The sequence below is a fragment of the Apostichopus japonicus genome, chromosome 7, assembly GCF_037975245.1.
Source record: "Apostichopus japonicus isolate 1M-3 chromosome 7, ASM3797524v1, whole genome shotgun sequence".
NCBI classification, from domain to species: Eukaryota; Metazoa; Echinodermata; class Holothuroidea; order Aspidochirotida; family Stichopodidae; genus Apostichopus; species Apostichopus japonicus.
In genome coordinates, this window is record NC_092567.1 from 25601665 (window position 1) to 25628978 (window position 27314).

The 27314-nt window shown below is 38.9% G+C and overlaps 2 protein-coding genes across 4 annotated transcripts; one reads left to right on the forward strand and one right to left on the reverse strand.

Annotated features, from left to right (window-relative positions):
• The first annotated feature begins 1629 nt into the window (after positions 1-1629).
• LOC139969885 (patatin-like phospholipase domain-containing protein 4) lies at positions 1630-8386 on the forward strand. 2 transcript variants are annotated; one of them, XM_071975251.1, is made up of 5 exons: positions 1630-1832; positions 2154-2374; positions 3311-3652; positions 4555-4620; positions 5064-8386. In XM_071975251.1, the coding sequence occupies exons 2-5, from the start codon at positions 2180-2182 to the stop codon at positions 5433-5435; spliced, it is 975 nt and encodes a 324-aa protein (XP_071831352.1). In that variant the 5' UTR covers positions 1630-1832; positions 2154-2179; the 3' UTR covers positions 5436-8386. The 2 variants fall into 2 exon arrangements, with proteins under 2 accessions (XP_071831352.1, XP_071831353.1); XM_071975252.1 differs by lacking the exon at positions 1630-1832 and having other exon boundaries at positions 2148-2374.
• Positions 7204-26608, reverse strand: LOC139969886 (uncharacterized). Of its 2 annotated transcripts, none has more exons than XM_071975253.1 (3): positions 26417-26608; positions 12680-12817; positions 7204-9500 (listed from the first exon to the last, which is right to left on the reverse strand). In XM_071975253.1, the coding sequence occupies exons 1-3, from the start codon at positions 26466-26468 to the stop codon at positions 9316-9318; spliced, it is 375 nt and encodes a 124-aa protein (XP_071831354.1). In that variant the 5' UTR covers positions 26469-26608; the 3' UTR covers positions 7204-9315. The 2 variants fall into 2 exon arrangements, with proteins under 2 accessions (XP_071831354.1, XP_071831355.1); XM_071975254.1 differs by lacking the exon at positions 26417-26608 and adding an exon at positions 23727-23893.
• Positions 26609-27314: the final 706 nt, after the last annotated feature.

Genomic DNA, 27314 nt, shown 5'->3' on the forward strand with positions numbered 1-27314 from the left:
TACTGTAACTGAGAAAAGCGCGATTATATTAGTATTCTAAACCGAGGAACACGACGTCGACGTAAAACAGCTTTTAATACTCAAAGGATAATATCAATATCATTCTAATTATTTGCAAGCGCCCAGCACAATATCTTTTCGATATATCTCCACTGTTCGAATTGCTTCATTGTCTTATATGGATGGATTTAAGTTAGTTCATTCACTAAGTTGAGAGGAAGAGAAGATTGGTGAACACGAGGACGTTTTAATTAGCAACAAACCACGTTGAAATTTGAACTAGTATCATTTTCATTTGATTGATGTTCTTTTATCACAACATAAGTATGACATATAACGTTGAAGGAGATAAGAAACAAACTTGTGAAAGGCCCAAGTCTACTAAAAAGCCCTATAGGGCTTGTCGGGCCGTGCCACTCCCTGAAAAAATACAGAACTTTTCAATTAGAAAAGAGAACAAAAAACAAACAGAATCACCCTTCCCCTCTTCTCCCTGTCCCCACCCTCACCAGTTAGAATAAGTACAAGCAAATCTTGAGTAGTAGAAAAAACAATTCTTAGTAATGGGTATAGATAAAGTTGGAATTACACTTGATAGGAATCATGAGAATTAAGAAAGGGTGGTACTAAACATCAATCACTTAAGTGATTGATGTTACCACCCTTTCTTAGCAAGTTCAGCGCTAACATTTGGGAGCTATGCTAATTACTTAGTGATATGCAATCGATGTGCAATTCGACTGGGCAGGTGGGAAAGATACAATATTTTTGCACCTTAAACGTACACAAATAAATATATATACATATTAACCTCTTGTACCACTAAAGTGCCAAGGAAAAGTATAAGTGTTCTGTTTCTTACAGGTTATTGATTTTGATCAACTCCCGTTTCAGTGAATAATTCAATATGATTGGCTTTAATAGATGGATGGGCAGGGCTGTCCGCTCTGTTAAACTAGAATAGGCAAATGAGATATTGATTAGTGAGTGTTGTTATGTTCTGTGTGTTCAGGCACAGTATAGTGGTCCTATCAATAGAATACAAACTGGATGGTTCAAACTGCAGATAGTAGTGATTCAAGTTTGTCATGTTGTCTATTTTTGTTTTCATTATCTTGAGAGGAAGGCATAGGTAGTAAAACATGTCGCCAGACTTTACACATTGGAAAGGAAAAGGTGGGATGGGGTGGGGTGGGAGAATGGAAGGGGTTGGAGGGGTGCCAGGGGAGAGAGTCACTAAGACGAATGGGTCAGAACCGAAGTTGTATAATATACACGTACATCCGTGCGAGTACGAGTCTAAAACAGAGTGGGTACAGTGTTATCAACTTAGCCAACCAATTAGGTCCTTTTATATTTCTTTTCTTTATTTGTTTTCTCTTCTTCTTTTGTTTACTTTTCTTTTTACATTTTTCTTTCCGGTGTACACATTGCCTTATCGATACACTTTTCCGAATAACTATTGAGAAAGAGTTTTCTCTCAACTATAGTAGCCTAATATGTTCTCATCTGTCTTGAATTTCCTTAAATGTGATGGAATAAAGCAAGATGCATATTTGCAGTTTACACCAACTAATTGTTTGCCTTTACATGAGAAGTGTATAGGTTATCATTCCTATAGCCTACAACCACAACTGTTAGGTGACTTGATAAGACTCTATACATATAACAACTAGTCAAACTGTTGTAGTAAAACATCACGGGATCTAAGGAACGCAGGACGGCCTATTGTTTTATGCATATAACTGCCAAATCAAGTAGTAATTAACGAACTTTCATCAACAAAACAGAACAACGTAAGACGCCTAACCAGAGAAATTATTACCATATAGGTATGTACTTATGGGTTCACTGTACCTTTCATTTAAATTTCTGTATGATTTGGTTGTACAGACTACCCAATTATATGAAATAAAATATAGAGAGAGCGGGGAGGGGGGGGGGGAGGGGGGTACAGAAGTCACCGTGACCTCGCTCCGGCAAAATCGATAATTGTGCGTTACATCCAGCAAGAGAGTCAAGAGAAATGGTCCTCTACTCATCTTTTAAAATTATTTAAATTTAACTCATTTCTGAATATAACCTATCTCTCATGGATAATGAGCTTTCATTATAAATATCAAATTTGTTAATGAAAGTTCTATTTTCCATAGAAATACATATTCAGAGGACGAGTTGCATGGCTCAGTACTTAACGTCTCCTTTAAACTTCGCTTTGACGGAAACTTCGTTTTTTGGCATCGCTAGTCTAGGATCCGCTCGATGTCTTCTGGACCACGGTAGAAAAGTATTGGACCTGGTCCAATGCTATGGAGGCGTCTCATCGAGCGCCCTTGCAGCGGCAGTGTTGTTGACGTCACCAGACAAGATTCAGGTAAATGTATGTATGTATGTATTTTAGATCCTCCTGCCAAGCAGGAACTCGCGAAGAAGCCATCATTGGCTTATCAAAGCAGCAAGCTGACCGTAGTCAGTCTCTTACATTCATATTTAACATCCATGATTATGAATTGTCAATTGTAACAACTCTGTAACTGGACGACATACATTAATCTTGGGAGTGACTCGAACTCGGGACCTTATGATTGGAAGGCTCTGGCGTTATGACCACTGAGCTAACACTCCACCCGTCATCAACCCGTCAAATCAACCCGTCAAATCTAGTGTATAACGCTGATAAATGAATGAGTAAATATTCAATGAGCGCATGTTCTTTCTTTTCATTTCTCAATGCTATTTTGCTATTATAAGATTATTGAAAAGTCAGTTCACTTGATTTCATTATGAATTGCAATATTATTAGCCTTGCTGGCGTTTTGTATTTCATAATGTCACTATTAAATTTAAAAATCACATTAAAAGGGTGTGAAGACTCGCGCAAAAAGAAACGTCTAATGCCGGTAATCTGACCTAGTATCGAATGAGGTGTAACAGAAGTGTTAGACACCACCATCGATCCCAGAAAATAGGCACACTGCTTGCTACCTTCGGTAATTAGACACTAGTGTAAAGTCAGTACATACAGCTACGGTCAATAACCACAGCACAGTGTACAAACGATACAGCGATGGACATCTCAGGTCCAGCTACAGATAACAAGGTATCACGTTTCATTACTGTCTGCATTTTGTAGCGACAAGAAGAAAACTTCACTTGCAAGCAACGGAAAGTTAACTTTTGCAGAGCGCGGCACGCGGTTTGGGGCGGGCCTATAATGCCTTTAACGTTATATTAATATAAAAACATACTTAACTTTTGCATATGACGTATTTTCATTATATCTGCACGAACTATTTTTCTTCTGACCCAGGAATATCTGGAGGGTTTGTACCAACTTGTCGATGAAATATCACCTCTACAATATGGTGCAGTCACTCCCGGATATGACCTCATAGCTAGTGTGCGCGCAGTTCTCAGTAACGTTCTAGCAGACGACGCCCATGAAAATGCATCCGGCAAGTTATATGTTAAAGTTACTGAGCTGCGGTTAGTGGATAAGTACACTCATGTGACGGTACATCACGTGGATCAAGGGTCAAGCTCATGCAAACAGACTAAAGGACCAAGATACTTTGAAGTTGGAGATAAATGTTGGCAACTGGGAAATGAGATTGAAATTTCAGTATTCCAGAGTAAAGAAGAACTGATCGAGGTAAGATGGTACAATATACTGTATATGCAAAATACAACTGAAAAATTGCTTGATCTGAATATATATACATAAATATACATGGCGAATTGCTTCTCTTTTGCCAATTATTTTGGCAGCCTCGGCAATGAAAATGTCGATCGGTTGGCGGGGGGGGGGGGGGGGGAGTTTCCCCCTTCTGGGTACGTCACTATCGACATATTTGATAAAATGGAAAGAAAAATCCTCCACGTTTCCAACACCTCCGCTACCCCCACCCCCACTCCAAGGAAGAAAGCAAAACAGAGGTAAGCGAAAAGTCTACTTCAAGCGTTCTAAGGTTAGACCTTTTGCAAGAGCCTTAAATTTACAAGCATTTGCATTTTCCACAACATTTCTACTATATACGTTTGAGAAAAATCACCCACGGTAGAATGGCCACGAAAACAAAACCACTTGATCCACTCTCAACTATTTACCATTCTTATGTAAATAATTCATTTTTATGGGGAAAGTTAAAACTATATTGATATACCACTTGGTATTGAATCTACTTTGGCAAGCTGCACTTTATAAAAGCAATGCTTCCGTTGCCTTTAACTGCCATGCTATTCTGTACACGGGTATAGAGCACTATGTGGTTTATATGGTGCAGGGGTCGGAGGAAAGACAATTCCACAAAAATGAGGAAAACGATAAAAATAATGGCACTACGGTATAGTTTTTTTGGCTAAACCTTGATAAAGTATATTTACCCCCCCCCCCCCCTCCATTCCTCCCTCTCTTTCAAATTATACCCTCTAAGAGTTAAAAGAGCATTGCAATAGACTTATTAATTTCGACTAACTCCTTTTACTCGTCTCCTTTGCAATTATACATCAAATCAAACAAAAGTACGTTCATAAGTTTCTGTTTTTTTTTATCAGGTACTGTTAGGTGCGATATATGTTCCTTGGTTTCCGAGTTGGCATTTACCAAGATTTCGGGACAAGGTAAAAAATTAATATTAATTATAATTGTAAATCAAGCGGTTTTACGTCATTGCTCATCATAATTGTTGTTAGCATACAGACTGAATGACTACACCGTAGCCCGTGGTGTTTATTTATGTGGCACCATAGCCTACATAGGTAATATTGTATTGAAGTTAACCGGGATCTCTTAATTTCTTAGTTTCAACTCTCTGCGGTGATACTGATGCAGGATATAGAAGTGTGTGTACATTATGAGTGTGCATAGTAGGGGGAATCAAAGTCCGTGAGAACAGTTGGAACATGACTTAAAATATCGATGTAGCCAGTACCTCTACGTATGTTTGCTTCTCTTAACCCCCATTCCCCATTCCTTGCACCCCTTCAGCCAAGCAGTATCCCTTCGGTTAAGTTACGTCTACGATACATATGAAAGACTGCATGTTAATATCTTCTGTTAATAGTTCATCGGGGATGCAACTCTTTCAAGACGCGAGAGCTTCCCTGTAGCCACCAGCTTCAGTTTCCCAAATGGTCACTTGGTGAAGCTTTCACCGGGTCCAAGAAGTCACGTGACCATGAGAGATAAGTTAGCAGTTGGATGGATCGATACCTCTGGTCAGCGATTCGATATCAGTTCCTTGCAGTTGTTTCGTGTAGGTGACGGTCTCTTTCCTCCACCCAAGGATTTCTTGCAGACGTATTTGGCAGAAGGGTATGAAGACGCGATAAGATTTTTGAAGTTTTATCATGCGTATGAAGATAACGATAAAGGGCTCTATAAACCAAGACAAAGAGAATATGCAATAATTCATGGTATTAATGACCTAAAATGAATTCTAAGTAAGTTACAACTACATCACCAACTGTTCGTGTTAAACTCATAAGCATCGATTGAATTGACGTTCAACGTCTGAGAAAAAAGTCTAACGCACAAGGAAGAAATCAAATATCAATTTCACATGAGCTCGTCATTCTCGAACCACGTGTTTTTGTTATGCTGTTACATGTGTTTATATAGTTAAACGTAGTTCTACATACGTACGAATAAAGTGGGAGGCGGATGAGCGGCCGTTTCCTTTCACAATTTCAATGTTAAGGAATTCTGACATGAGTCTCAATGTCTCATCTGGGCCACCGTAGCATTTACTAAATTTACTAAATTACTTCTTTGTGTATACCGCATGCCCCACCTGTTTTCTGCCCCACCTCATGTTTTGTTCACTTCCTATGTTACGTACTGAGTGATATGTGACTTTTTTAAAGGGAATTTTTAAAAGAAGGGTGTGAAATCAGTGGCCATTAGCCGACTCACATATAGGTGGAACTTGATAACCCCCCCCCCCTCCAATAAACAAACAATAAAATAACAAATTTGGCTTGAAATAGTACATTCTGAGGCAAATTTACGATATTTGCTAATAAGCACATTTAATTTTTTTGTCTGGGACAACCCACCCCGCCCCTACCCGTACCCCCAGCCGACCCCGTCTCCCACCTGGATCCGCGCCAACAAATTATTTTCGGTGTAACAGTTTATTGCAGGATAGATTAACAGTATATGAACTATGACGTGTCCTTATGGGAAAAGAAACTATTCAAAACAGAGTCCTCCAATGAGATTTCGAGTAACTGAGAGATGCAAATTAAATTCGACATATGTCACATTTCTTTCACACTATGATATGAGAGTTTCTTCCTGGACCAATCAAGAGCGTTTAACATTGTGTTCTTAGTTTGATTTCGGCTCAGTTAGCATCTGAAGAAGATCCTGTTAGGATCGAAACGTCGGGCAGGCCCTCTAACTTTCACAACATTGATATGTGACAGAGTTCTCCAATGACATTTTGAGAAACTGAAAACTAGTTGCCACAGTAATTTTGACATAATTAGGTAGATTTTCTTACAAACAGAATCCTCAAATTTGGAATGATCCAATATGAACACGAGACACTGTTATTTGTGGAGATAAACTTGAGATATCGTTTCTTATACGTACATATGACGATTTTGTTCAATGAGAGCTATAAACTGACATATTCCAATTCAATTCGAAATATGTAGATTTTCGGAATTACGGCACCGTAGGCTAACCGAGCTCATATTTAATGACGAGCTCATATTTAAATTTGGTAGTCTATAAAACATCGTTTCTTATTAGTGCGACGTTAATTGTCTAAACTAATGTTGTTGTCTGCAAAGTCCCATCTGGTGTATCTTCTTAGGTTGTCGCTGAAATGTATTGTTGTTTCGTTGGTCAAAGTGTTGGTTGTTTTTGTTGATTCTAAATTGCTACGAAATAGTTGGTTTTCCTGGGAAGTTGACGTTTCGTTGGTTGTTCTTGGTAAAATTAAACAACCATAAATAAAGCTAGGAACAAGATCTAAAAGTATAAGGTTTTCCAACACTATAGAATATCTTTCTCTTCCATATAAATGTCAATTTGTTTGTCACAGGAAATTGATTTTTGAAGATGTTCACGAATAAATCAATTTCGTCTGCGCTTGAGTTGACGAAATGACCGGTGGCTCAATTCTCAGTAATATGTTCGTTGCTATAATAACAATAGTGAGACCAAAACAAAAAACAACAACAAAAAGCAACGAAAGTACTCTTATTTTTATTAGTTTACGAAAGCTTCTACATTTAAGTTTAGATAGAAATAACTAGTAAAGCAAGAAAAGAGATATCAAGAAACATGATTGATATGAATAAAAAAGTCCATGTGATTCCATTTGTGCTATAGCTATTTCAATCCTTATGAGATTGAAAGTAATACACGTGCTTTTAGAATCATTCACCTAAATTCGGGATTCTGAGTTTCCACAGCTAATATAGTCGACACGTTGGTTCTTATATTTAACGATCCTATGGTAGGACTGATAAGTTTGCCAATACTAGACTCACATTCTGGCCAGAGGAAGGGTGAGGGGGGGGGGTGATGGATCTGGGGGGGGGTGGTGGATCTGGGAGTCTATACAGCTATGGGACCCGTAGTCAATTAGAGGCAAAACATGTACTTTCAGTTTCATAATAAAGCTAAGGAACAATGAAGACTTCAAAAACAGGGGCACAGTGACATAGCTGTCCTCGAGGCTATAGGTGTGGCTCTCTCGACCGACCCCCTACCCCCTTCCCTTCGTCATAGAGTACAACATGCTTATTAAGTTGGTCCCGACCAACAAACGCATATACGAAAGACTGGTAAGCAAATAGAGCGCGATACTGTATGACTATAACACGATCGCATTCATGTCGAATTTATGCACTCTATGTTTGCCTTGATGACCAAGGCACAAGTGTAGAGGGCAAAATCAACAAGTGTGTGCTACCTATTGGACAGCTGTATGTATATCTATAGTCATGCATATAATAAGTCAAATGCGTGGAACCCACAAAAGATACGCAATGCTTATTCCATCGATAAGCCTATACACTGTTCATAATAAACGGCAAGCGAACACATTAAATGTATAGCATTCATTCGTGCAGCAATCATGTATTAAGTCCTAAATTAAAACTTTAAAGACCCAATTCGCTTGGTCTTATGGTACATTGTAAAATAACATCTATACAAAGTGTGATTTTTGATAACGAAACTTGAATTTCCATATTCCTCGAAATTGTGTTAGAGAGGTGATAAAAGGTATTATCAGCACATCTGAGAGTGCGTTTACAGACAGTGTAATTTCAGAAATGTCAGTTTTTTTTGTTTTACTTTTAGCTCAAGTACAAAACAATACGATCATATTATTGCTAAGCTATTATAGAAAGTAGTACTGAAAAATCGTAAAGCCTCTTCAAAAATAGAAAGTAAAAAAACTGATCCTTTTCGTTCGATAACCCATGCATGGTGACACGTATGGTTTGGTTATTCGGACTATGGTATACAGAATCCGAAAATGGATGTTTCGTCAAAGCATTACGGTTCCGTTTGTAATAAGTCATATTGAATACCAAATGTCATTCAAAAAAAAAACACTGAAGCAGGTTTCAAACGATTGATTTAGAAGTTTTACAACAACAAAAATTGAAAGAGAAAAATTCCCCAAGTGCAACAAACATTTTTACAGCAACATATAAAAGTGTAATGATTATGAAACGCATCGATTCCTTGCACACCACGACTGTGACCACGTGGTCACGTGATTTTATCATTTTTAATACGAAAAAACCTATTCGTCTACAACCAATGTTACAACATGATTTAAATCTTAGCCACATTTAGAAGGATTGATACTGTTTTCGTGCTTACGGTGATTTCATTGCACGAAATGTGGGGTCGTATACCATTCTGTCAGGGGTGATATTCGATATTGCCCAGGGAGGTGAACATGCTTCTTTTGTCTTTTACGTATGAACATCGTCTGTGTTCTTTTTTAGCGATCTTCACCATTTGGTCGAGTGCACGGCTAAGTAATATAGTTACGTCACACAGACATTATCGGCGAACGTTTGAAAGCATTACAAAAAAGACGAACTCTTACAAGAACGACTGTTTTTGAAATAATTGTTGACTGATGAGAAATTATTCGAATATATACATATATATTTTAGTAGGGCGAGTATAAGTCTACCAATGGGTTACATGAGCAGAATTACATAAGGCGCATGGAGCATCTATTGTATGACAGGGATGAATAAAAGAAGGGCCGATGTACATGACGATATACACCGTGCAAGATACATGCCCAGATTAATAAGTTTTACCGACATTTAAAACATGAACTTGTGGAAAACTGCTACGACCAGAACGACAAAAGCTGAAGTTTTGATAGTGCCTGATCCATTACACTTGTCGGTGTTACAGCAAACGATGCACAAAGCGTCGACTTCTTCGTCACATTTGTTGAGAATTTCAGCTGCGCAATCGACATCAGTTCCGCATCGGCGATTCACAACTATTGGTAAATAAAGAATAAAAATACAAGATAAAAACAAAACTAACGATGATATACCTATATAGCCTATATAAAGCCTGTATAAAGCCTATATATAGCCTATATATAGCATATATATATGTATATATATATATATATACATATATATATATACATATATATATGATATATATATATATGTATATATATATATATGATATATATATATATGATATATATATATATACATATATATATATATATATGATATATATATATATATACATATATATATATATACATATATATATATATAGCAGCCACCCACACATCGAAAGAAGAGGAAGCCTGCAACTGCCGAAAAAAGGACACATGCCCACTAAATGGAAACTGCCAGGCATCTAACATCATATACAAGGCCGAAGTGAAAACCACCGACAACTGCAAGACATACATCGGCCTTACAGAACCCCCCTTCAAGCTCAGATACGGTAACCACAAGATGTCGCTCAACCACGAAAAACACCAAAACGCAACGGAACTCTCGAAGCACATCTGGCAGCTGAAAAAGAACAACCAGTCATTCACTATCAATTGGTCGATCGCCAGCAGAGCCAAAGCCTACAGCAACGAGTCGAAGCGGTGCAACCTCTGTCTCACTGAAAAACTTATCAACACAGACAAACGGACCCTCCTGAACAAACGCCCAGAGCTCATATCGAAGTGCCGCCACGAAAACAAGTTCTACATAAACAACTCCAGTCCAACCACCAAACACCGTCAAGAGAACCACACACACCTAAGGAGCGAGCACCGAAGGAAGGCAAAAAACCCCAACAACAGAACGGACGCAAAAGAGAATACACCAACAGCCGAACACCGAAGAAAGTCTTACAAACCCACCAACAGAACGGACGCAAAAGAGAGTTTGAACCAGTACCTGAGGTCCCTGGTTCAAACCTCGGTGTCGACACTGACACCAATTTTCACCCCGCTCCTTTCTCGTGGTAGGAAAGTGGCTACACGTGGAAAGCGGTACTCACGTCCTTCGGAGGGGACGTTAAATTGCGGTCCCGGGAGCAGGACTACACACCCCTGCCTCGTTACTTCAGGGCACTATTCGAAAAGAGAAGGCGAGTTTCGCCGGTGTCCTTCCACGCACAAAAACTTGGAACCTCAATAATTTCCGACTAAGGATTTCCTTAGTCTGCTGAAGCACCTTCGGGTGGAAGCGTAATACGAGGTGTATCATATCATTATCATTGAAGCTACGGTGAGGTGGCAGAACGGGAGAGTACACGTCTGCAGTACCTGAGGTCCCTGGTTCAAACCTCGGTGTCGACACTGACACCAATTTTCACCCCGCTCCTTTCTCGTGGTAGGAAAGTGGCTACACGTGGAAAGCGGTACTCACGTCCTTCGGAGGGGACGTTAAATTGCGGTCCCGGGAGCAGGACTACACACCCCTGCCTCGTTACTTCAGGGCACTATTCGAAAAGAGAAGGCGAATTTCGCCGGTGTCCTTCCACGCACAAAAACAAAAACTTGGAACCTCAACAATTTCCGACTAAGGATTTCCTTAGTCTGCTGAAGCACCTTCGGGTGGAAGCGTAATACGAGGTGTATCATATCATTATCTTGAAGCTACCAGTTGTCTGAAGATCGCTATAACGCGTGAAACCCCCGAAACAACTACTAGTGTTCCACTAGTCTCATCTAGTATCAACATATATTACGCTCTGTCCAATGGACATAGAGCACTCTGCGCCAAGATAGACGCCAACCTACTCTACTCTATATACATATATATATATATATATATATGAATAACGGAAAAACTGTTAAACAACTATGCTGCAATTAGAGAAAGGCTGGATCTCGAGTGAGATACAATAATTAAATTAGGTAAGTGATTGGAAGTAAAACAGCCAATGTTTGGTTTTTGCAGAGCTTTCGAGCAAAACTAGCTCTTCTTCAGTGCATGATCACCGAAAGTGACAAGGAGTAGCAGGAATTGAAACTATTTTATTGAGAAGATTGTCGGCATGGTTGTTAAGTCAAAGCGACTTACTGATTTCTGCTGAATTGAGCAGAAGTTTTAGAAATTCGGATTACTTTAATCCGCGTCGGATTATTTTAATCCGATTGCGTCGTAATTGCAAAGTAATTGTTTTGGTTTATCTGGGACGGCAAATTGTTTCTGATGTTTAAACCGAATGGTGCCGTGGTCTTTAGGTTTAGTTCCCAGAAGTTTTCTTTTCCTTTCCTAGATTTATCTGTCCAAGAATCGTTTTGGTCAATGGCAATAACACGCAAAATCTCAATTGAATGATATTGGAGATTGAAGTGATTTGCAACAGGTTGGTTGATCTTTTTGGTTTTGATCGCCGATCTATGTTGTGTCATTCTCATTCTAAGATTGCTTTTTGACTCTCCAATGTATTAGTTACAAATATTGCAGTAGATGAGGTAAATGACATTTTTGGATAGGCAGTTAATTTTGTGCCGAATTTGGTACGTGCGTTAGGTTTTGGTGCTCTGAAAGGCCCCGGTCGAATCGACAAGTAAGCACGTTTTGCAATTTTGTGTACAGGGCGATGATCCTGTAGTTTTTGTTTTGCTTTCCCCTAATGGGGTGTCATCCCGAAAGGATGCCCGAACTACGATATCCCGTAGGTTGCTGCAGGGTCTTTTAAAAGCGATGACAGGTAATTCTGGGAAGACTGATTTCAGGCGTTCGGAGCCTTGAAGTAGGTGAAAATTCTTCTGAATGATATTAGCCAGTGGTGGGAGACCAGTGTGGAATTCAGTAACCAATGGTACCCTTTTGGAACTGGTTTGACGAGTTTTGTACGTCATATATATATATATATATATATATACATATGTATATATATATATACATGTATATATATATAAGCATATATATGTTGATACTAGATGAGACTAGTTATATATATATATATACAACATATATTCCGCTCTGTCCAATGGACATAGAGCACTCTGCGCCAAGATAGACGCCAACCTACTCTATATAAGCATATATATATATATATATATATATATATATATATATATATATATATATATATATATATATATATATATATATATAGTTGCTTACTTCTAAACTAGCCAAGCAGCCTCTTATGTTTCATCCACGCCAACACCAAGTCTTAAATTGTCTAGCCACTTACTTCCGTCTGTGCTGAATTCCTTGACACACTGTGAACTAACGAAAGGAGTATCGGCACATGTTTCGACCCCATTTCCGGATACGGAGTCAATAAAGCTCGGTTGACAGTCGTTGCATGAGTAACAGTCCAGAGACGAGGCTGTAACAGATTGAAGGAAAACAATTTTTTTTTTTTAAATAAGATACGAATTAAGGAGTTAATATGAATACATTGTAATACTGTGCGGATCTTTACGAACTATAAGACGAGCAGCATTACACAAAATCAAATGATTGATTAGATTAGATTAACTTTATTAAACCACGAGGGTAATTGCATGCTCATATAAAACAGGATATGAGATACAAAACCTAAAACGTACAGTATCAAACAATTTATTGTAAGAATATGAAACCATAAGAAATTTTAAAACAGGATATGAGATACAGACATTAACATATGAAAACCTAAAACGTACAGTACCAAACATTAGTGTAAGAATATGAAAGCATAATACATTTTAAAAACATGCAGTAAAACAATATACAAAGCTCAGGACAATGGCAAGAGAGTACAGTCGGAACAGAAGAAACCGCCAGACGAGATCTAACGTTGAAAGTCTTCATTATAAAGTTTGATTCTTTGTGGAATGAATGAGGAAGAATGTCGATTCGTATGAGACGGTGGTAGCCGCATCCTTCCACTTCTAGGACTCACCGCTCTGTCGAAATATTGTCACCGACATCAAAATTGACTTCTTATTTCACTGGCACTCTCAAATCATTTGTTCCCACTGCCACAATTAAATGCCTAATTGAACACATCTCTATGTCTGATAATAATATGCATGAGCCTGGTCAGATCTTTTAGGAATTTAATACTTTTGAATAATTCTATCATTTTTTAGCATGCTAATGATAAAGGCCAATATAAATGTATATTATACTTAAGTTATAGTGTCATAATGAGATTGTCTCAGCTGCCATTAATTTGTTGAGATCTTCACTATCACGAACAATATGCTAGTAACTTCCCATAATGGTCACACTCACTTGTAGCCTTATAAGAGTTACTATGATGGCCTCCTAATGCGACGACACCCCTGTCATTCAATATGACCGTATCATAGTTATAGCTCATATAACCACGAAACTTAAAAGTATTGGAATCACAAACAATTATTACATTTAAACACACAAATAAATCAGTCTGATTAACTAAGTGCTGCCATACATCTGCTCTGCCTCTTTTACACTCTAAAGTGATTTTCATATTGGATTCTGACAATATTTACTCCGAATAATATGTAATTCACTTCGTGATTATATACATTGATCAACACTCCGATCGTCACCGTTTATAGGCGTAATACAAAAAGTGTAAAATTGTAAACAGACCGAGGCGCGGAATATGATTAATCCATGGGTGCTGGCTGGGCAGGGGTGGGGAGACATGTGACTTCGATTTGAGGTCCTTCAAAACCTTCGAAACTCCAGACAAAGTGAACATACTGTCACTTTAAATCTTTTAAGATATTACACAGAAAAGGAAACGGATCCTTTACATTAACATAAAGGACATTTTCAACTTTAAATTCATAAGAAAAATGAGAAAAAGGTTTCATAAACCGCATCTGCATCTCGAAAAATACAACTTGTTTTTCAGGCATACGTGCAATGTGTCTGCCCGCCCATCTTGTTACCGTACGGCTATTGGTCAGACACAATGCTACGTAATAAAACGAAGCTACCCTGTACTGTCTGTATTGTTATTCGCAATCGATGACGTATGCACGCGTCTACAAATTAATGTTAACGGAAACTTTTGGCAAGCCAAATGTTTAATAATTAGATATGCATGGTTCCAAGGTTGAGAAAACCCGCTTTATCCACCAATAAAACATGACATAAATGGTTTATAAATATTATATCTGGATTATCGAAGAAACTTGGAGTTTACACTGATAAACCGGGTTTAACGACAGATACGTCCAATTTTTGTCATTTGGAGCATTTGCCATGGATGTGGACGTGACTATACAAGTGTCGTACCGCAATAACTGCTTCATTGACTTACACGCTAAAATCGCCACTCTATCCAAGGCTGTTACAGCATTGATAAAAGTTTTCAACTGACATGTCCTTCCCACCATATGATAGCTGATGGATTGGACTACCACAGCACATTCAATTTGTGCCACCTTGACAGTTTACATTCTAAGCTAGAAGAGGCCAAACTTTATCATAGTGCTCCCCGACCCATCTGCCAGCCGGTCTCGCTGCGGAATCTTCTTGTTTCACAAAGGATTTTCTAGAATGCCTTAAATCACCCTCAATCTTCCAGATGTTTAGACCATCATTAGTTTATTTCATCCTCTTCCAGTCGGTCAATTAAGGACTGAGAATAGTACTTCCAAAAAGTAGGAAAATATAAGATTAGCGCTTTAAGCCAAGTGATCAAACACGTGATTAAATCGTGACAATACCACATCGCTGCAGACAACAAAATGTGTTACTGTTGACAATTGACAAATATGTCTGCAGGTGTGTTGATCAACCTTTTACAAACATTCCCCAGGGAGTTGTCCTCTGAATAACAGTGTTCTATTTGCTCAAACGTTAATATTAATGTGTTTCTATGGTTACGTTGTTCTTTTTTATTTTATAAATACATAGATATTGTGATGTCCGGGCACGGAGCTGAAAAGCCGACTAAAATTAGCTGAAGACGAAGACGAAAATCCGTAATATAAAAGCACACACTGACGAAAGTCCGTAGTAAAGTAATAAAACAACTTGTATTTACAGAGATATTTACACCGTTCCTCACAAAAAACACGAAAAACAAGGAAACAAAATAACTGTAGAAAGATACACTCTAAACGCTATAGAATGGTTATATACTCGAAACGTACTCGTATAAACGTACTCGTAGGTCACAAATGGTGATAATTTAGCTCGTAAATACCGTGTTGGCTTGTAGGCTTTCAACGCCCGAAAACATAAAAATAACTTTTCTATGGAAGGCCGAATATTCAACTCTGCCACTACAGATATATTCAATTATTTTACGCTATCTAAATTTTTACTTTATTTGCTAAATGTAGTTTAAAGTCTCAGTAAGTGTTTACCAATTTTAAACTTCGACCTTTCCAGCTTACTGCACTTAAAGCTCAGTAAAAATGACTTCTGTTTTGTGCAATTTTGAGCTGCATTAAATTCGTAGATTCTACAAAACTTGCAAGCCCCGCCCAACAGATCATGCGCCAATCAAATCTCTCTGTTTTGTTTACGACTGTTAGGCCTCACTTTCGTGGTTAGCCTGTCTTAGGCTCTTTCTCTTGAATGGCTATTTTCTCTCGGTCTTAACGATGTAGCTTGCAAAATTATGTCATTTCCTCCCATTGCAATGAAGAAACAGGTGTTTTCAGACTTTTCCTCCGTGGAATTGTAAAAAGTGGACGATACGAGTATAGGACTGCGTTCAAATGTTGATCGGGCCGCATGTGTAGACTATATTTTTTACATTTGTGTTATGAACATGTGCGGTCGCAGTGATTTTACGGTAAATCGTTCGCGCCATAAGGGCAACAGAAAATACATATTCTTTCTTTCGATTGCAACAGCTTTTCTCCATGATTAACCCACCTACGGGTCAGAGTGAATTTAGAATAAGAAAAAAATGTTAAATTCTGGACAACAATTACAATATATACAAAGAAATCACGACATAGCCCATCTTGGAATTTACGGCAAATTCAAGGTAAAAGTCGGCAATGACTATAACGTGTTGTCAATCACGAATCGGACGAGATAGAAAATAAACACATGGACACTTGTTGGTCAATTTGAACAACAAATCGAAATTCTGAGAACAATTTTCGGTACATACCGTTGATTATATCGAATGCCTAATGCCTTAGGACTATAGTGTAAGTCTGTTGCATTACTTATTGTATTTATACGCCTTGCATTGCCATGATGATTGATTTGTTTCACGAACATCTTATACACCAACTAACATTAATCGTGAGTAATACAGTAAATATACAGGCTGCAAATAATATACCTAATGATTTGCCCGTGTTTGCCTAACTAGCACGTTCGTGCTAACGAAAGCTTCAATACGCGTTATGTATATTTGTATGTCTTTTATAAGTTTATTATTATTTTTTTAGATTTTGATTGGCAGTTAGCGTTACGTGTAAAGGGCATTGCTAAAACGCATGGCTCAGTTATATCTAGTATATATAGTGCGTCAATGTACGTATAAAAGGAGATTGACAAGCGGTTTGTTATTGAAGACGTCACGTGATAAGATAATATGATTGGTTGATTTGGAAATATGACTAAGAAAGGTGTGTTGTACATTCATAATTGTTCGGCCAACAAAATTGTCGAGTTTTACGTTACTTAGGGTTCGCCGAGTAAACAAGTCTATCACAGTAATCATTCTTACATAAATCGCAAGTTTGCTGATATGGCAGATGAACAGAAGTGATAATGGAATGCTAAATGGCCCTCTAAGGAGTCGCATGTATTCGCATAGGCCAATCGAGTACCTCTACCCAACTGTGAATATAACCGAGGATCGAATGACCGAAGTAACTTGCTAAGCAACCCCCCTAACCCCCCCCCCCCCCATTACGTCTATGAGACAATAACTAGTTGGCGCCAAGACGATCAACCACTCTAGTACTGATTCTGATTAAATAACTTGCAATTGATTGCAATCAATTGATTAAATTGATTGCAAAAATCAATAAATATAACCTTATCGTCGAATCATTTAGTTCTGCATGCATGCATCAGAAACTCTATAAAAGGAAAACATTGTCAAATGGCCCCCAACCCCGATTCCCACGATTATAGCCCCCAAAATGTCGCAGAGAAGAGCCCATACATGAATCGGTACGGTAAAACTTTATTCAAAAAGGGGTGCATCTTTAACCCCCGGTTGCAATTGTTATGCTAGTATGGAAATACTATTTCCATACTAGCATAACACCATGATAACACTATGTGATATAAACTGTGTGATAACACCATGGAATATGAACATGGTGTTATCACCATGTTAATATTACATGGTGTTATCACCATGTTAATATTACATGGTGGTATTACCATGTTAATATCACATGGTGGTATTACCATGTTAATATTACATGGTGTTATTACCATGTCAATATTTCACGATGTTATCACCATGTTAATATTACATGGTGGTATTACCATTTTAATATCACATGGTGTTATTACCATGTTAATATTATCACCATGTTAATATTACATGGTTTTATTAACATGGTGTTATAACACCATGTAATATTAACATGGTTATAACACCATGTAATATTAACTGAGCGATCTACGTGTGTATTACAGGTATTTGCGGAGACAGTAACTATACCTGGTAAATGGAAAAAAAATATTAATATAGTTTGTCGTGTCTCAAATGATTTCAATTAGGTTAATGTGAATATGTTTATTAATTGGAGTGGGTTATAACTGTTTCAATTAACAGATTATCAATGTCAGATATCTTTCCTTCAGCGATGATACATTCACTTTTATAGGGTGGCAACCTCAACCTCGTGAATTGAAGTAACGTAAGTCTTCAAATATATGGTAATTGTCTGTGAGTAATACAATATGCCATCACTAAACGGTGACCTTATTATGACCTTATTATGAAATTGTGGAGTGGAGTAACAGACGGGGTTTTCTGATATACCTCACCTTTCCATAATCCATTCAGTAGGCCATAAAGATTTTATCACACGGTGGCAAGCCCAGTACAAAGTGCAGCTTTAAATTAACAATATCACATTGTTCAAAATGCAAATCATCAACCACACCTGTGGCAATGAGTTTGTGTGAACAAAATAAGAGTAAATAAGACTCTAGCATATATATGGAATGGATGCAAATCAAACCATTGAACTATACAATCGGCGGGAACTTTTAGTCAATGGGAATTTTTTCGGCTCCCTTGACTTACACTGCATCACAACACTACAAAACTTATCAGAGCTTTTACTACCCACTTGGCCATTTACAAGGACTAGCGTAAGCTGTACAAACAAACATGTATACGCTCTTTAAATATCATCAATTTTACACGAGAAAAATATTCCATACTGTTACTGACTTGAAAACAGGCGCGTAGCCAAGGGGGGGGGCGCGAAAGGGGCAGCCGCCCCCCCCCTTGAGCATTTTTTTAAATGTTTTTATGAAATCGCTAGTATTTTCAAAAGAGAAAATGCTAAGATGCAACTTACAAGGCCTGGGAAGTGCCATTTCCAGCGATCTGGGAGGCATTTTCAGCCAAAATTTTCTTGTACGCTTCGCGCCAATCATGGTGGCGCTCCGCTTAGATAGTTGCAATGCCGAATCTACAGTTTCGCCCCTCCCTTGGCAAATTCCTGGCTACGCGCCTGCTTGAAAACCTCATATCAGTATTATAGCAGGTGTTCCACTGATACATAATTATAACAAGAACCGTGCCCGATACTTTAAGTGTACATGCTCCAGCGTGCCCCGACAATGACTCACTTCATTTGGATTTTAAGTACGTAATTGTAGGCCTACACAACATTCTCGTAGACTAAACATCTCAACTGCATGCCCTGCCTCTTTTCCTCTGCATGATGAACGTATTACCTAGGTGCTCGCATGCTTCCTGTACAGTGTGGCTATAGTGTCTATTCCCCTTGGAGCACTCTTCGCTCGTTTCGCAAATCCCGCATAATATTATTAATGCGCATAATGAGCATATCGATCTTGGGGCTGAATGGGAAACGACTATGTAGCGGCGCAGAATAGATATGCAGTAAAATAGCCCTGTTATAGACAGCAAAACAAAATGCAGGGTAAAATGAACGATATATGTCAAGGCTTACATGCATTCCAATTGATGTGTGAATAATGACATGGGAGTTTAGTATGAAAAACAATATAACTTAATTAATGAGGGCACTAATTACAATGCACGGTAAAATGAACGAGAGAGATGTTTAGGCAAACATGCATTACAAGCGACGTGTGAATAATGACATGGAAGTATGGTATGAAACACAATATAACTTTACTGTTAATGAGGGCACAAATGACAATGCACGGTAAAATGAACGAGAGAGATGTTTAAACAATCATGCATTCCAATTGATGCGTGAACAGTGACATGTGAGTATAGTATGAAACACAATATAACTTTAATGTTAATGAGGGCACAATCGCAACCACCAAAATCAGCATATTTAACAGAGATGACTTCAACTAGCTTTTCAGAAGGAATTTTTTTTGTATAGCTTGAGAGATATCATATAGTTAACACTGTCGTATCTGCAGGGAACTGTCATTTTGTAAATCTAAGTAAAACAAAACTGTTAGCAAACTGCGTATCCACTACAGAGCCTGTGTAATTTAACATGTAAACGTATAAGAGGGCCTGACGTAACGTTAGGCCCTCTTACTTTTGCACATTTAGCAAATCTGTGATTTGATAGGGAAAATAATAACTGAAATCGATAACTATTTTCTTGGCTTTTCATATTTTCAATTAGGAAAGATGTGTACAGTGTTGACACTGAAAGCCAATGACATCATTAGGTCATGCTAATTATGGGGACAATATTTTGGATTCAGCATTTGCAAAACATATTTACCAAAAATTACCATTACAGAAAATAATTTTATATTAACTAAAGAAAATCATTAAAAAAGAAAAGAAACACAGGTGGTTTAATGATGTCATAGTTAAACTTGATCAAGTCTCCCGCCTTAGGCGTATTAAACATGTGTTACAAATACATGAAATACGATTTTTTTTTTAGCTGTTTTGAGTCAAGACAGGTATATATCTATCATATAGACCAAACTAATGACGATTGGGTTGTTTGTCTCCTGACTGTGGAAGGTGGATCAAAGAGGGAGATAGGATGGATAGGGGGGGGGGGAGGGTGTTCATGAAAGTTTTCTCTATCGCTTAAATAATGATGGTTGGGTTTTTGTCTCCATGAAATAGAAAAGACGATCTTAGGTTTGAAGATGGAGCTAAAGATATTATTGGCAAATTTATGTTAGGCTGACATGACCTTTAACTTTAAAATATGGTAAGTGACAGGAATTATGGTCCCTTTATTTCTCGTTAATGATCATTCCAACTAACTAATATCCCGCTTCAACGACACCAGGAACCACATCCTTCCTCTTTAGTATAACCCATGAATCGCCCCTGACGATCTGACTGGAGACAGACAGATCTATGCCATGATGGTTGTCCTTATAATTCTCCTAATTTTAAGAGAGCTTACCAAAACTGTTGATGCTTCCCGATATAAACTACGGTGGCGTAAAAATAAATTATTTCACAATTTATTCCCAAATTGATCGTACGATTATGGTGGTTGCAGTATTGCGTCCCCACCCTCCTACAAGAAATCATAAAGCAAGTCGAGTAATGGCCACTCATATGCAAATATATATTGGAACTCTATACACACTGAATATTTGCATATTTGTGGAACACTAGCCTAACACACAGAATGTTACCATCTTTGTGGAACACTAGCCTACTGTATACACAATGCATGTTTCCATATTTGTAGCACACTCAAGGGCGGCGGAAGCACTTTTAATCTGGGGGGGGGGGCACCGACATCAAAGGGCACTTTTCAGAAATTCGATTGAACTGATGCAGCTTTATATTTAGTACCCTTTATAACTCTTATTGTATTATCTTATTTGCATATACACATCACTCCATCAACGCCCCCCCTCCCTCCCTCAAGGAAAATATACATACTAGCACTGCAATATCCAATGTGCAAATTGGGAAACAAGGAACAAGTTTTCTTTTGAGACAAAATGAGGTGAAATCATGCTAGTTGCTAATGTAGGAATCTTCCGATTAAGAGTTTATTTCTTTTATTATCTTAACAAATTTTCCATTCGAAATAGCGTTGAGTTTGACCCACAGAAATTCATTGAAAGTCAGGGGCGTAGCCAGGATTTGCAAAGTTGTATGCACGACTATCTGAGCGGAGCGCCACCATCAGTTGGCGCGGAGCGCACAAGAAAATTTTTGGTTTTACAAACCCCTCAGGTGGCCGGAAACGGCCCTTCCCGAGTGTTCATTCTGGTTCCCTGGCCTCTTACTAACTTGAGACACCTCAATTTTTATGTAGAAAAAGGGCACATTTTTAATCTGAGGAAAAGTGGGGGGGGGGGGGGGGCACGTGCCTCCTGTGCCCCCCCCGGTTCCGCCGCCCTTGAGCACACTATAGCCTAACACACAGCATGTTGTCATATTTTGGAACACTAGCCTATACACATGGAATGTTTTCATATATTGAGATATTTCATTGACTAATTGGAGTCTCAGTAATAACATCGAAAACATTTTGAAGGAGTGGCAGTCAAGTGCTATAACCTTGGGTATGACACGATATCATTGTATTCGTTATATACTGGTAGTATATTCCCTATGCATAAGTTGTATTGAACAGAAGAGTACAGTCTGCATGCGATGCTAATCCAAAACCCGTTTCAAACAACTTGTATATGTCTCGAGAGCGTATGGCTGGTTGAATGGTACCTTTTTTTGACTGGATAAACCCTCCGGCCTCCCGTACTCCATGAAGTAGAACATACGAATGTCAGGCAACTATGACAGATGCAGTTCCGCCTTTTTGTATTCATTTTTATTGATATAAGTCTGATATAACTGGGAAATTTAATATACTCTTTGTTACGAATATCGTAAAATGCATTCTTTATTTTTTCCTCTGCTTAAATGATTTGCATATTATAAAGAAGAGAACGAGCTTTAATTTAATGGTCCAGATGATATCAATCCCTCATATTTTTCCAGATTTATTCATAACATATTACTTAGTTTGAAAAACTCATATCTTCGCGATACAAAATGATATGAGAATGTGGCTTTGATGCAAATATTGGCAGCAATTTTGCTTAACACATAGCTTTAGCCCTACGAATATTCCCTTAAAGGCATTGAAGGCTCGCCCAAACCGCGTGCGGCCATCTGAAAAAGTTAACTTTCTGTTGCTTGCAAGTGACGTTTTCTGCTTGTCGCTACAAAATGCAGACAGTAATGAAACGTGATACCTTGTTATCTTTTATCTAGACCTGAGATGGCCATCGCTTCTATGTACACTGTGTTGTGGGTATTGACCGTACTGCTGTATGTATTAACTGTACACTAGTGTCTAATTACCAACGGTAGCCAGCTGTGTGTGTATTTTCTGGGATCGATGGTGGTATCTCACACTTCTGTTACACCTCATTCGAAACTAGGTCAGAATACCGGCATTAAACGTTTCTTTTTGCGCGAGTCTTCACACCCTTTATCAGCTTTAGCCCTACGAATATTCCCTTAATATTTACTTACGATGTGGCCTAAACAGAGTGCTGTTAATGGAGACACAGCTCCCTGGTCTAACAAACATTCCCATCCCATCACATGCACATACCCTACGAACAAAGACCCAACCGAGGGTCCTAGTGCATCAAAACCTAATCCTCTAAGTCCACTTCATTCCCTCCCCCAAGACTTCATCCAGCCCTCAACCAACACCCTTCTTCCACATCTCCTAGCCTACGCGTCTGCCGCCCTGACGTCATTTAGTCATGGCACATACTTATTATAGAACAGATAATGAACTTTCTATTAATTAGGACGTATTTCTAATGTTACATGCCATCTTTTCAACCCCCTGTTCCTAACATCAGTCTCTCACGTGTAACCATACCGTATTAAACATACTAGCTATACGTTACTTCGTGTATAAGGTGATTTGCTGCAGTGAATCAATTGGCCCACTCCCACGACATGCATGCAGACAGCGTTCCTATTCAAAAATAGTAACCTGGAAATACCCTGACATGATGGTATACACGTATACGAGTAGTGCCTGTCCGCAATACACTCAATTGCCACTATAGTTATTCTACGATTTAACGTGTTTTTCTTTTAAATATCGTCGAATATTAACAAAATATACATATTTACTAAACACTATGAAATGAAAATGTAATCTTACCAAATGCAACCAAAGTAGCAAGTACGAAAACGTAGACGAAACCCTTCATCATGATAGGTTATAATCGCAGCGAGGATTTTATGAAAGCTGAATGGATGTTTCTTGCAGACTATGGACGCGATATATGACAACAGAAAGCAAGCAAAACACTGTACCAACGCCCTGGCAGTACAGAAAGTAGAGTTAATTCGAGGTCGCGCGTTATACGGGTATGGAAGGTAAAGAGGGAGCAATATGAAAACACAATCGATGACGAAGTGTATCTATGAGTATGGCGCGCCTAGTGTACAATAAGTCCTCGGTCGATATCGACATGTTCAAGTTCAATTTAATTTATGTACGCCCAGGCGCGGCGGAACGGAAAAATTATTGGGGGGGCTAATGTGTGGAGGCTATCTAAGCGGAGCGCCACCATCGGTTGGCGCGGAGCGTACAAGAAAATTTTGGGTTTTTTCAAACCCCCAGATGGCCGGAAACGACACTTCCCGAGTGTTTTATGCTGCGAATACCTAGCCCTAAAATATGGGTCTCAAGCCTGCAATTTCTCAGATTGCACGTAAAAGTCTGTAAAAACATTTTAATTTGTATGGTGTTTTAAGAGAGTAGCTATTACTCGTAGTGTACTCGCAAAGACGTTTTTGAGTGTAGTAAGGGCAGTGGCGGAGCTAGGGGTATTGGTCAGGGGGGGGGGCAAGGATGGTCTGTAGGGGCGCTTTCGACACTATCTAAGCGGAGCGCCACCACAGGTTGGCGCGGAGCGTACAGAAAATTTTTGAGTAAAGTTACTCCCTAGATTGCAGGAAATGACCCTTTCCGGGCCTTGCTAATTTGCAGATAAACGGAGAATAAATAGGTGCATGTCGTCGCCATTTTGTCGGAAAATTACACCAACAGAATATGACAAATGTCAATAGGTATATGAGAGCGCAATAAAATAGTCAATAATCGCGAATAAGTTAAAAGTAGTGAAAAGCTGAAAAGGGCGCCAGCAGTCCATTTGAGTCCGTCAGGAGGGGGGGGGGGGGATCCGCCCCCTGACTGTATATATGGACGCTCCGCCACTAAGTAAGGGGATGTTTGAGAACTGGCTGAAATGAGGCAAGTCATTGGCCTAAGACGAAGTTGTGTTACGCTTACCGGTACTCACACTAACTGCTTCCACTTTTCACGGGGCGTGAAGACGCGGTTGGGGTGACAATGTGGTCTATAGCCAGGGGACGGGCCGAGGGTCCAGGGTCCCCCAGCAATTACTAAAATTATTACACCTATATAGTATACGTGTGCATCGGACAGATCGACAAGTATGCATTGAAAAATGGGCAGATGCACGTTTCGGAGCCTTGGTAAATATTGGGGGGGCTTATCATGCATTTGCCCCCTCAACTTTTTCATTGGGGGGGCTGAGCCCCCCCAAGCCCCCCCCCGGTTCCGCCGCCACTGTGTACGCCTTCATAACTTACTGACAGTAAGTTATAACAAAGAAGTACATTATATTACATATGATGGACACTATAAGAAACAATGCTGTTCATCAAAGCTAGTGACCGTGAAAAAAAGAAAAAAAAAAGAAAGACACTATGTCAAGGAGAAATATACAGTAACTTGTCAGGTAAGTGAGCAGTTAGATTGAACATCTAGAAATTAGACATAATAGCGCTGAAGATAAGACAAGATATATAATAATATAATAATTATAATAATAATTATAATAATAATATAATAATAATATATAATAATCATAATCATCATAATAATATATAATAATCATAATCATCATAATCATAATCAGCAGTTATTTTTACGACGCTTAAGCGACCACAAATGTGGGAGAAACCCACAAGGGCTTATGGATTACAACTTACACGTCGGGTGGCTTCCAATTCAACATTTTAACTCAAATTTAGAATCTTTTCAATTTAGAAAGTCATTTCAGGTGGGAAAAAATTGCTATTGGATGAAAAACCCACTTTACTATGACCCGACCGGGATTTGAACCCGGAACCTCCCGATTGTTAAGCCTCATTGCTTCAAATGCCACCGCCTTTATCCACTCGGCCACAACACCGGTCTTGTTCGCTTCATTCTTTTGAAAAGAATGAGGTGAAGCGAACAAGGTTTGTTTGCATTTATAGTAATAACTTGTTGAACAAGGAAGTTGCTTGCTTGAACGAGATCAGCTGTGGTCATAAGGTGTTAAAAACGCAAAGTTTAGTGATATTTTCCCACCCTCCTTCCCTTTCACATCTCCTACGCGTCTGCCGCCCTGACGTCATTTAGTCATGGCACAGACATATAGAACAGGTAATGAACTTTCTATTAATTAGAACGTATTTCAAGCTGTTACATGCAATCTTTTCAACACCCTGTTCCTAACATAAGTCTCTCACATGTAACCATACCGTATTATATACATACTAGATATACTTAACTTCGTGTATAAGGTAATTTGCTGTAGTAAATCAATTGGTCCACGCCTACAACATGCAGCGTTCCTATTCAAAAATAGAAACCTGGGAATACCCTGACATGATGATATTTACGTATACGAGTAGTGCCTATCTGCAGTTCACTCAATTTACACTGTAGCTATTCTACGATTAACGATTTTTTGTATATTAAATATCGTCGAATATTAACAAAATAATATATATATATTTACTAAACACTATGAAATAAAAATGTAATCTTACCAACTGCAACCAAAGTAGCAAGTACGAAAACGTAGAGGAAACCCTTCATCATGATAGGTTATAATCGCGGCGAGGATTTTATGAAAGCTGAACGATGGTTTCTTGTCAGACAAAGAATGCGTTATGGCAACATATGATACTTACACCGACCTATAGCAAGCGAGCACAATACCGTAACCACGCCCTTTGCAGTCGGTACAGAAAGGAAAGTTGATTCGAGGTTGCTATGCGACCTTTCGTTCACAATGGCTGTATACACCGGTTACACACCTCTCATATATACTGCGTCACACTTTATACACCCAATACATAATGCCATTTACATATCAGACTTAGTCCTAAGCATTTTACACATAATGGAAGAGGGAGCGAGGAGTGTGGGAGGGGTGTGGGTTGGAGTGACTGCGAATAGCACGGTGGAACAATTTATTTATTCTTCCATTGCCTGTCCGTTGTAGAGAGTGGCGGAGCTAGGGGTATTGGTCGGGGGGGGGGGGGCGAGAATGTTCTGTAGGGCGCTTTCGACACTATCTAAGCGGAGCGCCACCACAGGTTGGCGCGGAGCGTACAGATTTGTTTGACTAAAGATACTCCCTAGATCGACGGAAAAAAACCTTTCCGGGCCTTGCTGTGACAAATGTCAATCGGTAGATGAGAGCGCAATAAAAAAGTCAATAATCGCGAATAAGTAAAATGTGATGAAAAGCTGAAAAGGGCGCCAGCAGTCCATATGAGTCCGTCAGGGGGGCATCCGCCCCTGACTGTATGGACGCTCCGCCACTGGTTGCAGACAATAACATCACAATATTTTTCACCCCATTACTGTCGAGTAGGGGTCTCTGTAAAGTCGCGGAGTTACAGCGGTAGCTTTCACAAATGAGACTACACGCAAATAGGC